Raw genomic sequence first — 16,157 nt, forward strand, 5'->3', positions numbered from 1 at the left:
CTCCAGAGAGGCTGTGGAGTCTCCATGCTTGGAAACATTCAGAAGATATCTGGATATGGGTAGCTGGTTCCAGGTGGCCTGGCTTTAGGAGGAGATTGGTCCAGATGACCTCCGAAGGCCCCTTCCGACCTCGGCCGTTCCATGATAATGAGCTTGAAGTCAGTGAAACTGTAGTGCGTATTAAATCACCACTGCCGTTCGAAAAAGAACTTGCTATTTGTATAATAGCAAAGCCGTTTGATTTGCTGCACAGTTCTTACCTGACCTTAATACAAGTTGAATGAGTTTAGAACAGTAAAACTGAGCAAGGGAAGTTTTGTGGCATTAATTCCATGCTTTTGTATGATGTTTCCAAACGGTGATGAGACAGGTTCATACAGCAATTCCCCTCTTCTATTACTTCCATTTTGTATCACGAATTTTGGGTGAATTTTGGATGAACTACTGGAAATAGTTGAAGTTCATAAGGTTAAAGAGAGCTATTTACTTGAAAAAAATTGCACAGATAATGCAACAAACATTTCAAGACAGTAGGACAGTGAAAAGACCATTATTGTAGGAAGTGTTTGTAATTATGTTTTTAAAACCATGTGACCTGTTTGTTTTGGTTTTTTTGTTTTGTTTGTTTTTTTTAGCAGGCGTTTCTTAATCAGCTAAAATGGTTTTGAAGAAGAAGGAAATTCAGGTGGATGCATTCTTTCTTGATCATCATCAGCTTGAAAAACTTCAGAGTATGTTGGGGTTTTTTTTCTGAACTAATGTGTGATTTCTCTTGCCTTTGACTAGCTGCTGAAATTGATCTGGTTTTTTGCTTGTTATGTTTTATTTCTAGTGGTTTTGCTTTGTGAGTTTTATGTGTGTTTGCTCTGCTGTGATTTGTTTTTATTTTATAGTGACAATGACTTCTTACCTCGGCAGAGTTAAAAAAAACCTTTAGAGCATTGTGGCTTTGGTTTGAAAACTCTTTACTTTGTTTATCTTTGGTCTGAAGGTAGTAGAAGGTCCTACTTGTGATTCTACTGGCAGGCCTGTAATTCAGTGATATCTGATGTTTTAGCCTTAATATGTGGGATAACACTGAATTGCCAAGAATCACAGAATGATTGAGGTTGGAAGGGTTCTCTGGAGGTCATTTTCTCAGGCTTTGTGTTTTCTGTAGTTAGCTTGTTTTAAAGCTACTGTTCAAATGGTGTTTTCTTTTGCGAGGAATTTTTTTTGATTGTTTGATGAGAGAAACTTCCAGTGATATTTATTGTAAAAAAACCCAAACTAAATAATACAAGATTTGTATGCTAAAGTTACTTTGAGGTAGCACTGGTGAGGTCCCACCTGGAGTGCTGCATCCAGTTCTTGGCTCCCCTGTACAAGAGTAATATGGACATGTTGGACAGACTCCACCTAAGGGCTAAGATGGTGAAGGGCCTGGAGCATCCCTCCTGTGAGGAAAGGCTAAGAGAGCTGGGTCTCCTTGGCCTGGTGAAGAGAAGGCTCAGGGGCTCTTAGCAATGTGTAAAAAATACCTGAAGGGAGGACATAAGGGAGGCAGAGCCAGTATTTTTTCTTTGCTGAGCAGTGATAGGATAGGAAGGCATGGGCACAAACTGAAACACAAAAGATTCCCTCTAAACATCTTTTTTAATGTGAAGGGAAACACTTTTTTAATGTGAGGGTGACTGAGGACTGGCACAGCTTTCATAGGGAAGTCAGGGAGTCTCCAGCCTTGGACGTACTCAGAAGCCACCTGGCCATGATCCTGGGCAGCCAGCTCCAGGTGACCCTACTTGAACAGTGGAGTTGGACCAGATGGTCCCTTCCAACTCAGCCATGCTGTGATTTTTTGCAAGTGGTCTTCCTACTGCAGATGAGGCCTGCTATTGTGTTCCAGTGAAGCTGATTTTTTTCATTTGTTAGGAAAAAAAAGTTGTGTTAAGGTGTTGTAAGGTGATTTAAGGGTTTGTGGCACTAATGGGTTTACTCTAACTGGAAAAACCCCTAAGGATTTAGCAGTCGTTTCTTCTTATTGTATATCAGGTATTATTTATACTGCTTATTGTAATTACTTCATAAAAAGATCCTCTTCTTCCAAATGTAGGGTTTTCAACGACTGAAGAGCAAAATCTGGCATCTCTGCTTCTGCACTGTGCCCAGCTGAGAAATGGCATCCAGCAGATCCAGTGTATTAAACAGGTAAGGTTTCACTGTTGTTAGTGTGGTTTTTGGTAACTGACAGTGTGTCCTGCGCACTGTTAATGGCAAATACAGCTCTAAAATAAACTTTCAATGCTTTGTACATTCCTGGAAACACAGGAAAAGCAGTTGTTACTGCTGCACGTGCATCAGGTAGAAATGTAGTCATAGTACTTAAATTAGCAAGGGCCACAGTTACTGAAAATGGTGGAAGGCAAGTGATACCAAGTTTTCTATTTTGTATGTATGTTTTTTGATTTTAGAGGTGTTCCTGAAACATTTAAAACTTGAAACTCAAGGAGAAATGGTGGAGAACAGTTTTTCAGCATATGCTTGGATTAGACGGAAATGTGCCACCGTTGAAGATGGTATATCCAGAGGTTTTTGTTCATCATGTGTTCTTTTGATTATAGATTATGCCATTGGTGAAGCAGATGGATCAGAACTCTGCAGGTGATCCCATGGTTAAAGCTTGTTTGGACGTTTTGGGAGAGACGTATTTTTCATTAAGTGTGAAGAATCCTTTGAAGAAAGTATTAGCAAGGTAAAAAATTGAGTAGTAAGCCTTTATTTTTTTCTAAATGCTTTCCTTACCTACAAGTCAGTAATTTGTCATTCACTACAAACTGCTGTAACTTAATTCTAAAAATTTGCAGTATTAATATGTGTCTTAACCGTAAATAATACATCATCAGATCAGTATCTTCCATGTGAAGCATTATTTTGATCTCTTTCATTATTGGAAAGACAACATAGTGTGTAATTAGCAGTTTGAACTTTAAAATCCAATGTCAGAATAGAAATTTAAAATACAAAATTTCAGCTTTGTCAGGAGAAGATAGTTCAGAGGAACCCTATCTAAACTGCGGTTTCTTGTGCCTGTTTTTATTGCAATAAATTTTTTCTATTGCACAATTACTGCTGTATTTCTTTAGTGAATTTATTATAGCCTTAGCATTTTTTAAGATCTGGTGCTTAGCTGCCTTCCTTTCTTTGTCTGAAAGCAGTCAATGTTGTCCGGAGATGCAGGGCTTCCATCCTGTATTTGGTTGTGGCCACCCCAAAGCTGTGCTCCCCTTTGACAGGTTTTCTAGCTGCAAACTGAGAACCTGCATGTTAATTTTAAAACAGATGATGTTTTCATGTGGGAAGAAACATCCATCTGTGTATTGGAGTTTTAGCTGACATGGATTTTGTGCAGTGGATGTTCAACACCTCAGTAAAAGCAAACTAAATGTGCTGTTTCTTCCTGTTGCAGTTCACTGAATGGTCTTCCTGGACATTTGATGGTGTCAGCTGTGCAAAGCTTTGTGTGCTGCCTTCGGGAAGAACTGAAAACCACAGATGTGTATTTGTACAGAAAAGTACTGGACAACCTTGCTTCCTGTATGGAGGACTTCAGCTTAGGTACAGTGGCACTGAGTGTCTTCTGGTTAAACTTGCTCAGCACTGGTTTGCACCTCGGTGCCACACCTGATAGTAATGTTTGCAGTTGCAGGAAATAGATAGTGCTGGCAAGTATTCAGTACTTAAAATGTATTTTCTTTCCTCTAGGTAGAGCCTGTATTAAGAACCTGTTTGAAGAAGGTAAAGTCATATTTCTAGTAAATAAACTCCACTGCACGTTTTTGGGGGAGAGGGGTGTGTGAAGAAGTGATTTGAAGTAGGCATGAATATCTGTCAGGTCTGATTTCTTCCTGGTTAATTTTCAGTACACTAGTATCCTCATGTGGTACTTTTTTGTGAAAGACAAGACTGTGATTTATACCTTTAATTTCCAGGGGTCAGTTTTGCTTTATTGGGCAACCCCCGATATAAATCTTGAGTACCAGTGAGTGATTCTGAGTACCAGGGAGAATGAATCTATCACAGGATTGGGCCAAGTGGGTTGGAAACTTGTTGTGTACTGGGTTTTTGCAAAACAACTTGCGATTTTGTTCTAGCGTTGCTTGTTTTTGTCTGTACTGAAATACCAGTTTAATTTGTTGGTGGAATGGAAGTCACCACTGTATGGGTACTATTCATTGCAGCTGGGTGTGATATGTATGTGTGATTGCTTTGCTGGAAATTTTCTGTTCCATTTCTCTTGTAAGTAAATTCATACCATGATTATTTTCACTAGTTCTTCAGTTTCTGCAGAAGTTGCTGCTTGACATACAGGAAGAAAACAGGCAAGTAAATTCAATAGAAGCTCTATTTTATCTGGTTTTATTTCACTCTTGCAAGATAATTTGGTTTGGTTTAAAATATCACTTTGATAGCTATGCATTGATGAAAGATGGGAATATCATTTTACAGTGATGCAGATTTTAAATAAAAACTGATCAGTTTCTTTTGTGGCAATATGGTAATATAAGAGAGGTAAGACACTGATACTGTTAGAGCTACTACTTCTAAGGGAGGCCTTTGAGTTGGAATTTTGCTATCTGAATTGTGACTAAACAGTGTAATTAATAGATGTAAAATTCAGGTGGAGTAAAACTCCTTCATGTTCCATGACTGTTTAGTTCAGATTGATATACCTGACATTTTCCAGCATCTCATAAAGTGAGGCTTCTTCACTGTGGTCTCTTATTGTGTACCCAGAGGAGAGGGGTACTTAATGAAGTGTTTTGTACACTGAAAGTTTAGATATTTTCTGTCTTCTTGTTAAAGTCAGATCATAGAAATATGCTTTGTACGTGGAGGAACTACTTAAAAAAAATTTAAAAGGAGGAAAAAAAAAAAGAAAGAAAAGAGCAGCACTGTGTTCTGTTGGCCTTTTTGGAAAGCTTTTGGAAAAGTTCAGCTCTGCTCAGGCAGAATCATATGATTGAAAGTTTGTCACAGGACCCTGCAGAATTTGTCACTTTTGTTTGTTTACTTCATTTGAACAGACTACCCTTGAGTCTGCTCCTTGTTTTCTTGTGTTTACATATCTGATCAACTCAAGCAGTAAGTTAGTTTTTACCATTAATTCTATCTAAAGTTGACAGAATATGGTTTTCTGGGGATGGTGAAGAATGGTTTTAATTTCTTTTTTGTGTGCTTGCTTGTCTTCCCTCCCCCTTCCCCCCCACCCCCAGAAAGAATCATGGAAATCGTATTGTTCAGACTCAGCTGATGCATGATTTACTGATAGCCATTAAAGTTTCAATGATGCTTATACAGAAATTGCAAGAAAATATCCAGGGGAGCCTTTGGAAACACAATGAATCTTTTGTTTGGCAAAGTATGTGTAGTTTACTGAAAAGTTCCACAAACTTCCTAATGGATGGTAAGTTTAGTAACATTCAAGCCCTAATATTTTTATTAACTTTTTGTCTTTGTAGTAAACAACCTCTATGTATAAAAACTTAGTTTAGCTTGCATGGAAATTGAGCTATTGAGATTAGTGGGAGTGGGAGCAGTAGTTGTTTTTTTGGCGAGCCGTGATTTGTGGATTGCAGTTTTAGAGTGTGCAGTTTTAGAGTGTACAGTTTAACTTGTCACACTACAAAAACTGAGGTTAATGCTGTTATTAATAATTCAGAAACTAACAGAAATGCTTTTGAGAGTCACCAAATGTCTGTGCCTACCAGAAATATCTACACCTCTATGAAATATGCTGTCAGAACTATTTATGGGCACACCATAACTAATAGTGGTTTCTTCTCATACAGACATTTTTGTACAGAAGAATTTAACACACGTCAGTAGGCTCTGCCACAGCCCTCCTTGCCTTGGTGGGCAGTCCTGTGTTTTCTTCTGTTAAAGGTTTTAGCAGTTTCTTATTACACTGGAGGATAAAGTTGTTAATATTTGCTATGTAGGTGGACACTACAGATTTGTGATTATACACAAAAATGCTAAAAGTATGCTAAAAGTAGTTTAGCAAAATCCAATACCATCTTTTATAATTTTGATACATAGTTCTAGCACACAGTGTTTCCTGCATTCTAATGTAAAATATTTTTGCTGTGTAGCAACACTCCTGCAGACTGTTCAGACTACCTCAGGACTGGCTGTTATTCTGTTTATCAGAGCTATGTATGAACCAGTTGAGGAATTACCTTCACTGGTAAGTGCATTTCTTGGCTGAAGACTGCAATGTCTTGGTGCTATCACTGTTGTCTGGAGGTTTTGCTGATACCGATGCCAAGGCTTGCCAGCCTCTCTATCAGTCCTTAGCTGGAGTATGATCCTTTCTTCTCTCTTTGCTGTATGATGTCATAAGGCTTGGATTTTGAATTTTAGAAACTACTATTCACAAGAAATCTCTTCAAATCTTCTAAGATATGCACAAAATAGCTTTTCTGCTGTGCTGAAATGCTGTAATGGGTGTGCTTTTGGTGTTCCAGATCAGTGACTTGCTCCTTGGGACAATGGAGCACTCACCTGTGCCAGCGTGGTTTGTGAGGAACTGTGGGGCTCTGTGCACAGCAGAGCTCCCGGACTCGGTCCTGCTCTTCCTTTGCCATGGAGCACTGGCTATGCTGGATTGGAAGAATGGCAGCATGGGTGAAAATGGAGAGAAACTGTTATTAGATATTGCATCAGTCTTGTTGTCTTTGAGTTCAGAGTAAGTTTGTGTTTTGTGTTGTTTTGTGTTTGGGAGGAGAGGTTTATCTTTTTAATTCTATTTTTGCATGACCCCTGTGGTCTTGGTGGAGTATCTCTGATGTTGTCACTGTAATGATACTAGGTTTTGCCACAGATCATGCAATCTTTTTAATATGTTCATAAAAACTCTGTAAATTCGAAAAATATAATGATGTTGCATAAGTTTCAATTTTTTCTTGCATGCTAAAATTTTGTTTTCTAACATGAATGGGATAAATTTATCAATTCCTTTATGGTAAGGTATGTCAGTATCAGTTCCTACGTAGAGAGATAAGCTTCAGTTTCAGGACTTTCTTCTCCTTCTGAAAGTTCAGAAGAAAGCAAAGTGGGCCAGTGACTGGAATACTTGAAGTAAGATGAGTTTCAGGTTTTTTTTCTGGTGGCAAGCATTGGCTGCTTGCATCTAACAGCCCACCAGCACAATTGGATTGGAGATTAAAACATGTGTTCAGTTCAACCTTTGATTGTGCCTTGGAGATCAGTTTTGTGGTTTTGTTTTTGTACATAGGATACTCAGTTCTGATGGTTTTATATGTCAAGGAAAAGTTTTCCTTACGTTTTCAAGACGCATGCAACAACATAAAGCTGCTTAAATGTTAGCAGGTGCATAGTAATTTTTATTCTTTTGTTGTATTTTTGTGGGGCTTGTATGATTTCTTTTCCCCTTTGTTAGGGGGTTTAGCTGCAACCACTTAATAGCACATCTGGTAACTAAGCAGTTCTGTGTTCATTCCTTTTCCTCCATGAATGGCTTGTGTCTCCTAACCTGTTTTCATGTAAGGTAAATGAATGTGATGAATAGTTATTCTGAAATACAAAATTTGTTTTTGTAAAAATTGATTAATGAAAAGAATGAACTTTTTTGTGTTTGTTCTTTTTAAAAGGTTAAAAGAATCCAGTGTGGCAACATCTTTGTCTAGAATCCTTGCTATTTGGACTAATTCAGCACTGGCTGCCCTTGTTTCAGGCTCTCCAGATCTAAAAATCAAACTTAATGGGAACTCTGATATAACTGGGAAGCTGCTGGAATACATTTATACACACTGGGATCACCCTCTGGATGCTATTAGACACCAAACCAAATTGATTTTTAAGAATCTTCTTCGGATACACCAAACCACCATTGCTGGATCCAATGGAAAATCAGACCCATTCTTTGCAAGGCTGATAAAGCATTTACTAAGCTTGGATTGGCATGTAAAAGGGAAATATGCTTCTCTTGGTTGTCTGGTGGAGTGTGTGGGCACTGAAAATATATTGCAGTTGGACAGGACAATTCCAGTACAAATCCTGGATGTGATGAATGATCAGTCTCTAGCACCTTATGCTAGTGATCTTCTGGAAGCCATGTTTACAAATCACAAGGCCCATTTTACTTTAAGTTTTCAGGAAGGCACCTGGATTGACCAGTGGCACGACCTCTGGGTTTCTCCTCTTCTGGTAATACTGTGTGAAGGGAACCATGACCAAACTACTTATATAATAGATTATTATTTACCAAAATTGCTCAAGTGTAACCCTGACAGTCTGAGCTACATGATTAGAATTCTTCAGGCCTCTGCAGATGCTAATCTGGGTAAGAAAATAAACTTTCTATTTGTAATTATGATTGGATTTAAAAAAAAAATCTTAGCCATGTGATTTCTGGTCTGTTACTATTGTTAGAATTAATTTGGGAGAAAAATTCCAGATGGTTGTTATTGCTATTAGTATTTTAAGGTGAAAGTAATAATAATCATAAGTGTGTCATCATGCCATGAGCAAAATAATTAGTATTCCTTCTGTGAGTGCCTTATGGTTCTCTTTACATGCCAGGGTTTGTTACATTTCTGTATTTTTTACTACTATTTTTTATTTCTTACACAGGTGTGGCCAGTAACAGATTGTTTTTCTTGTAAATACGTGGATACGAGAGTTATGATTCACCTGTAGTTTTGAAGTAGTTTAGTGTGACTCTAATGGCTTGTGAGACCTCATAAGGTCTTTTTTTCATATGACATGTTTGAGATGAAGCTTTTTGAGAACCAGGTGACTTAGAACTAGTTTAATCTATAGCAGCACTGTCTCTTAGGATTTATGGAGTAGAAATAAAAGGGGGGTGAGGGTGGGTCATGTGGTAAAAGTATTGGGAGTTTCTGGCAAGCTTTGCAAATAGTACATTACTTGTGTTAATCAAACAGTAATTATTACTGGTTTTCATTTTCTTCAGGCTCTTGCAGTACTAGAGGAGCTCTTGGAGCATTAATGGCATGCTTGAGAACTGCCAGGGCTCATGGACACCTGGAACTTTCAAATATCTTGAGCAGTGGTCTTGTATCCACTGAGTGTATAAAACAGGGTCTAGTTCATCAGCACAACCAGGTAAAGGGACAGCCTTTTATGTGTCCTTTGAATTAGAACAATTTGATCCTGATTACTGTGTTAGCATTGTATTAAAACAAAGGTGTCATCATAGGTGTCAGTAAATCCTTTGTGGTTAACTTTTAAATATCTTTCAGGTTTGCATTGATGCTTTAGGTTTACTGTGTGAAACCCATCGTACTACAGAAATTGTGTCTCTGGAAGAAATGCAACTAACTCAGTTTTTTATGATGTACAACCTGAACAGCCAATCTCCTTCCGTAAGGCAACAGATCGTTTCTCTGCTGAGAAAGGTAACTTCAAGCTATGAGCAATGTCTAATGTGCCTCTTAAGTTAGTTACAACACCCTTTAAGAAAAAAAAAAGAGTATGTTATGAAGTTGCTCATTGGAAAGAGAAGAAGCTCTGAGACCAGGACTATGCTGTGTGTATTACCCAGCTAAATGGTGTTAAATCATCACAGGCAAGGATGGCTTAAACAAAGAATTCAGTGGCAGAGGCACAGTAACGTGGCCATGGGTGGTGGTGGTGGGTGTTGCTTGACCTGTCAGCACCTGCACACTTTGCCAGTAGCAAAGCAATGCACCCTGGAGTCAGCAATGAACCTGGTGCTGCCTTTGCTGGGGCCTAAGGTTGTGCTTACACAGATTTGTCACACCTCAAGCAAATTCAGTCACTTGGTCATCCTCAGAAACCCAACCTGGAAAACAAAGTAGAGGAATATTAAGTGAACAGCTTGACATGTGGCTGTGCCATTACAGCCTGGGGGGAATGAGTGTCCGTGTGGTGGAAGTTGTCAAGGTCACATGTAGCTCATGGTAGAAGCACGGGGATAAAATGAGGAAACCATGTTTGTATAAAGAATATCTTGGAAGATGTTTATGGCAAAAGAAGGTAGTGTGGAAGGAGAAAATTATTAATTTGAGATGGGGGAAAAATGAGGGAGTCAGTTTGACAAAAACAAAAGAGAAATCCCAGCTCTTCCCTTTCTTACTTGGTGCAGACTGAGGAACATGAGATGGAAAAATCATGCTGGTGGGAGCGTGATAAGAAAGGAAATATTACTTGTGGGTGGTCAAAGGGGTGGAGGAAGCACTTTTGAAGTGAGTCAAACTCTTTAAGAGACACTGAGGCTGTAGAAATGATCTGCACTTTTTAACATTTTTTATTTTTAAATTTTTTATCTGAGTTTTATTTACAGATGAACACAGTTCCACAGAAAATGAGTTGGGAGGAGAAGGCTAGGCATGAATTTAAGGAGGGAGATGGAAGAAGGTGTTGGAGGTGTAGAGAGAGGAGAGAAAAAATTGGTCACAAGAGAGATGGGAAGGAAAACCTTGGGTTTGGAGTGGAGAGGGAAGGATCTGTTCTGTGTTAGGCTGTATGCAAACTTCCTAAAAATTATAAGCAATGTGATTTGGAAAATAAGCTGAAAATCTGCCTTTCCCTTAATTTGCTGTCAATGATTCTTGTCTCATGTATGTTTTGCTTTGTTTTAAAAGTTATTTTGCAGGATACATGAAAGTTCTCAAGTGCTTTATAAAATGGAGCAAAATAAAACCAAGCAAGTGTTAGTTGAGAACTCAACTCACATGCCTCCTTTGAGGATTTTGCAGCAATATAAAGTAAGTAGACTGCTAGAGATGCAGGTGATAGAGGTGGGAGAGCGTTTCTGAGAGTTCATTGTTCCTGAACACCACTGGGCAAGTTAGGCTGTGTGTGTGTATTAGGCAAAAGTGCAGTGCAGAAGAAAAAAACCTGTGAAGCCAAACTTTGCTGAGGAGCTTGTCCACTGTGATGCACTTGGTGCAGTGAATTTTGACTAACTACACTGTTGTTGATGAACTGAATGCCCACTGGTATTTGGAGGGTGTCTTTAAGGTCAATGTTGTTGAAAACCAATAAAGGTTATTTTCTGAGGGATTGCTCTATGATATGCATTGAAACAGCAGTAAGTGAGGAATGGCTGGAGATGTTTTGATGACTCTCAATCAAAAAAAAAAAAAAAATTGGGTAAATGTCCTGTCATCTCTTGGCCATTTAGCAGCAAACTTTAAATGGTGCATGTTACTTGGACTTGAAATAGAGATGAGTTGAGCTTCAGTCTTTTTCTAGGTCTCTAGAATAATCAGTGAGTGAGAGAATGAATGACATGATCTTTAGCATGAAGACATCTTTTGTATCTGTCCTTTTTTAAGCCAATCTGAGCCTTTTTTAAGGCTCACATTGTCAGTTTCTTTGCGCCGATTCCTTGAGTTCTGCTTTTCTCGGTCAGCTGGTTTTCAAGATTTGAAACAATGGCCATCTTTTTGTGGGGATGGGGAAGGGAAATTGTTATGTTTAGAAGCCCAAATGATTGTCCACCCTTCACTGTACTCTAAGAAGCAAGAAACTGTCTGTACTATGAATGTCGGCCTCCTGTTTTTCCAAAATTAATTGTAAGGTCCTAATTTTTGGGGTAAAGCAGAGTGTCCTGAATTCAGTTACTTAGGCTTTTGTTTGTAGGGCAGCAAGTAAACTGTCTTAATTTTTTTTGTGTGTTCTTCCCCCCCCCCCCCCCCCCCCCCCCAGGATTTCATGTCATCTCTGTGTACCAGACTTTTTGGGGTATTGTTTCCTGGTTCATCACACCCAACCAGGTTTTCTGCACTAAGTATTTTGGAATCAATAGCAGAAATATTTTCTGCTCCAAAAGGTGAGAAGCCTGATTTATAGACTTTTATGGACTGTAGGCATGGGAGGTGTTGAATTGAAGAAGTATCTTTTATGCCAACTACTCAGTTTCTGTCAAAGGGTATTCTTAGTCCTTAATTTCTATGGCATTTCCTGGGTTGCTTTTGTTTTACCTCAAGGGAGGATAGGAAGTTTTATTGGAAAAAGGAATATTGCAGTAAATGCAAATAATTATGGCCTGTTGCATTTCTTCTATAAATTTGGATTTTATTGAATAGTCTGTTTTTTAGCAAGGTTTATTTTTGTTATTATGAGAAACTTCTGGACAAATTTCAATGTATTTGATAACTTTGCTCCTTTGTCCTGTACAAATATCTTCATAGTTTGAAATGCTGAATTCACAAAAACTCTTGATTAAAAAATATTGCATATCCTTATCATATTATGCTAAATAAAAAACCAGTTTTATTGCCAGTTAATGATGATGTGCTGCTGTTATTTTGAATTTTCTTCATTATTTTATAACAACCTTAATTCAAGAAGTATTTGTTAGTGCCTTGGAGTATTGATGATCCTGCTAAATCTTGTCTCTGGATCATATGGCCAACATAAAAATATGTTTTCAGTCCTAGATTGTAGCATTTTTCTTTAAAGAAATGAATTGTCTAAGATTAAAGTTGATTTTGAGAGGGAATAAAAAAATGCCACCTTGCTAAATCATTTCTCAAAACCACGTGATAAATGATGAACACATTAATGTTATTATTATGAGTATGTAGCATATTGTTTCTGCTTTAGCATATTGTTTCTGCTTTTTTTAAAAATAGAAAGTTACTCTGAGTTGTTATAATAGCAGTTAAGGATTTTACAAATTAAACATAACTTCTATAAAGGCAATTCAGCTTTTGTGTTCTGTGCTGTAGTGTGGTGCAGTTGTTTATATCCTAAAATTTTTCTCTTCTTTACAGCATTAGGTCCAGTCACCAGAATTCACAACTCATTTACATCTAAATTAAAACCAAAAGAAATTGTAATGGCTTACGTTTTCAGGGATTATTCCTATGTAAAATAACTCAAAACACCAAGCACCAAAATGCACTGAAGCTTTTAACCTCTTTTTTGAAAGGAATTATTTTCTAATATTACATACTTACAGGAAAAGAATTTTTAAGCAAAACGAAATAAAAATTATTTTCAATGCTGAATTTAATGGGAGTAAATGGGATTCTGTTTTTGGCAATAAGTTATTTTCTGTATTACTAAGTAATTTTTTGGATAAGGAGTCATAACAGTATTTTAATTCATAACAGTAAACATGGTATTTTAAGTCCTATTAAGAGAAATAATATTAAATAATAATTTAGCTGAAATTTTAATGCTTCTTTTAGTATAGCAAAGCAGAATGTGAAGACAGTGATTATTCTGGAAAGAGTTACAGCAAAACTTATCTAAGGCATTAATTTCTTTGAGCAGGCCAGGCACAAGTTTTTCAGTTGGATCAGGAGATGGATTCTGCTCGTGTCCATACTTTGATCCAGTGTTTCGCCAGTACTTTTGAGGAAGTAAAAATTCTGGCATTTAGGCTTTTGATGAAGCTGCGTGATGTTGCATTGAATTTACAGGTACGAACTTGAAGAGTTTAAAGGGAGTAACTTTGTGGAAGATGAATGTTCTGTAGTATACCAGGTGCTTGGGTTAGGTACACAGCACGATTCCTAAACCTTAGAAGCCGGTCCAAGTTGCCTGCAGTAGAGTTAATCACTAGCACCTTCTTTGTATTTTTATACAGCTTCTGCCCTTACCTAAGGAGGCTTGTTGCACTAGTGGGTGAAGGGGTTTGGGAAGTTTGTTGGGTATGATGATGAACTATCAGAGAAATAGTTAATGCAAGCTCTTTGCTTAGCTGTGACTTCCCTGTGGAAATGATTGAGGCATTTTGACTTGGTTATTCTTGGACTTTTAAAAATGTCAGCTCCCTGTTTCCTTTCATTTCTGATTGATCTCAGATTTCATTATCTGATTGGTTTTTTTTATTTCTCACAAATTTTGCCCTTTGACTTGATGCTGATTTGTCTGTAGTAACTTCAGGAGAAACTATTTTTAATTTAATTAGTACACGTGAACAAATACTGCTTCCAAGTAAACTTTGCTTCTCTTTAATGTCCATTGGAAGATAAAACACAGTATTTTGAAAAAGAAAAATTTTCCTGTGAAGTGCAGTGTGATTGAATACTGCTTTATAAATGGCTGTCTCCATCCTCAATGTCTATGTAATTGTATCCTTGCTAAATACATGCACATGCATGTTTTGAGTGTAAGGCTGTCAGTGCACAAAATAAGTGTTCCATAAGAAATATGTACCAGCAGACTTAATGAAAAGCAGGCTCTCAGGTTCCTGGGTTAAATCAATCTGGAAGCTCAATAAAATGAGCAATATTACTGCTTTGGTTTTTTTTTTCAGGATTCTGAAAATCTAGATCTCCTATTCCAAGCAGCAATGGATCTCAGCACAAGTACCAAGCCATATGATTGTGTCACCGCTTCGTATTTGTTGAACTTTTTAGTGTATCATGAAGGACTGCAGAACAGTTGTTTGGGAAAATGGCTTGAACATAACCCCCAGATGGATGAAAACACATCAGTGAGTACAGTGGAGAAGAACACTTTGGCAGGTAAGATTTGGGGGGAAAAGTTTTTTTATATTTGTTGAAAGTTTGCTGCTTTTCCATAAGGCTCTTGGTAGGAGGTTTAGTAAGAGATGTTTATTTCTAACAGGATTTTAAGTATATTTGTTCTGGTGTTAAGAAGCCAGGTTCTTTAGTAAGATCTTAATCTAGTCCTGTTTGTGTTGAGGGTGTTGAATATTCTAAAAGATGGCTTTTGTTATTATTTTGACCAGTGACATTTGAAAGTGCTATGGAGGCCCAAGTAGTGAGCCTGGTGAAGCTGAGTGCACCAAGTGCAGGGGAGGACCCTCTGCTTCCCCTAAGAGCTCACTCACGCAGGGGGAAGGCAGCTGTAGGCGGTCTGCGTGTGTTTCAGTACTTGATGTTTGCAGTGCTGCCCCTTGGAGCTTTGTTCTCTTGGACCCATTTTTCTGGGTGATTTGCAGTCTTGTGAATACACATTCACAGGAATGAGGCTTTGCTCACATGTGGAATATTTTTGTTTGGTTTAGTGCCCCGGATGAAAGATGACAGGGCTCTAGATCTGGTGGGTGTGGCAAATTCATTACTCAAGCTTCTTCTAACTTTCGTAGTTTTCAGTAAAACTAAAATACTTAAATTCGTTATTTGTAAAAAACCACTTTATATAATTTGTAGTAAACGCGCTATTTTTGGTATAGTTTTTTGTGCCGTTTTTGGTTTCTCTGCAGATTCCTGTTAATACTTTCTTTATATGCAGTGAAATAATGATTTTGAGACATGGCTGTGGTTGCCATAAGTGAAGGAAACGTGGATAACCTCATGGCTCATTGCTCTGGGGTATCTGCTGCTGTTGGTGATCCATGGTTCCTTGTTAGGGTCTTTAATTTGTTCTGATTCTGGCACTGAGATGTCACAAGGTATAAATAGGATTAAAATAGGCACGTGTATCCTTGAAAATTGGTCAGGTTTTTTAGTGGAAAACATAAGGTTCAAATATTTAATCATGAACTTTTGATCTTTAATATTCTGCTGTACTCATCATTGTATTGATGTGGCTGGAAGGGTGAAGTCTGACTTGCAGTAGGTGGTAGGTAACTCCTTGTGTCTTCATCATGAGCTGTGGGATTGTCTCTGAGCAAACCCGGATCTGGGTTGTGCTTTTCACAGCTGCCATTTGATTCAGAGAGACAGATTAAATTGACTATAACAAATATTGCTGGAGTTTAGGTAACTGAAAATCAGGGGTAACATACATTTCAATGACAAAAGAGGGAAAAGTATAATAAAGGAAATTGCTGTGCATATTCCACTGAATTGTTGTGTAAACAGGTTTTATTCCTGTTTCTTAAAGCAGATTTTTTTCTTAGAAAATACAATATATGAATGTACAATGCAAATCTGTGCTTTAAAATGTTTTAGTTATGAAGCTCTTGTTGGTGAATGTTGAAGAAGAAATACTCCAAGCCAAGAAGTGTCTGCTTCAGGCAGCAGCATCATTCCCCATGTATGGGAGAGTGCACTGTATAACTGGGGCTTTGAAGCAATTACCCTTCAAGTAAGTAAAAATACTAAATAGGAAGTTGTAACTCCATATTTAAGTGCAGTGGGAGAGCTATTCAGGAGAACAGAAAAGCATGCAGTATTATTTATAAGGAAATCCAGTACCTGTGGCCTTTAGAACTCTTCCTGGCTGCTGCAGTGTTTGGT

General features: G+C 37.9%; 1 protein-coding gene across 1 annotated transcript in view; it reads left to right on the top strand.

Annotated features, from left to right (window-relative positions):
• Positions 1–643: 643 nt before the first annotated feature.
• The window catches only part of THADA (THADA armadillo repeat containing), a 161,268-nt gene continuing 145,754 nt past the window's right edge, over positions 644–16,157 (top strand). The window contains 17 exon segments of the mRNA XM_032102842.1: positions 644–731; positions 2,093–2,187; positions 2,601–2,731; positions 3,446–3,594; positions 3,742–3,774; positions 4,310–4,358; positions 5,253–5,443; positions 6,132–6,226; positions 6,507–6,727; positions 7,653–8,344; positions 8,978–9,129; positions 9,267–9,422; positions 10,632–10,754; positions 11,701–11,824; positions 13,276–13,424; positions 14,264–14,474; positions 15,870–16,005. Of these exon segments, the coding sequence (XP_031958733.1) occupies positions 659–731; positions 2,093–2,187; positions 2,601–2,731; positions 3,446–3,594; positions 3,742–3,774; positions 4,310–4,358; positions 5,253–5,443; positions 6,132–6,226; positions 6,507–6,727; positions 7,653–8,344; positions 8,978–9,129; positions 9,267–9,422; positions 10,632–10,754; positions 11,701–11,824; positions 13,276–13,424; positions 14,264–14,474; positions 15,870–16,005 (2,780 nt within the window). The 5' untranslated portion in view covers positions 644–658.

This window comes from Corvus moneduloides, chromosome 3 (genome assembly GCF_009650955.1).
Source record: "Corvus moneduloides isolate bCorMon1 chromosome 3, bCorMon1.pri, whole genome shotgun sequence".
NCBI classification, from domain to species: Eukaryota; Metazoa; Chordata; class Aves; order Passeriformes; family Corvidae; genus Corvus; species Corvus moneduloides.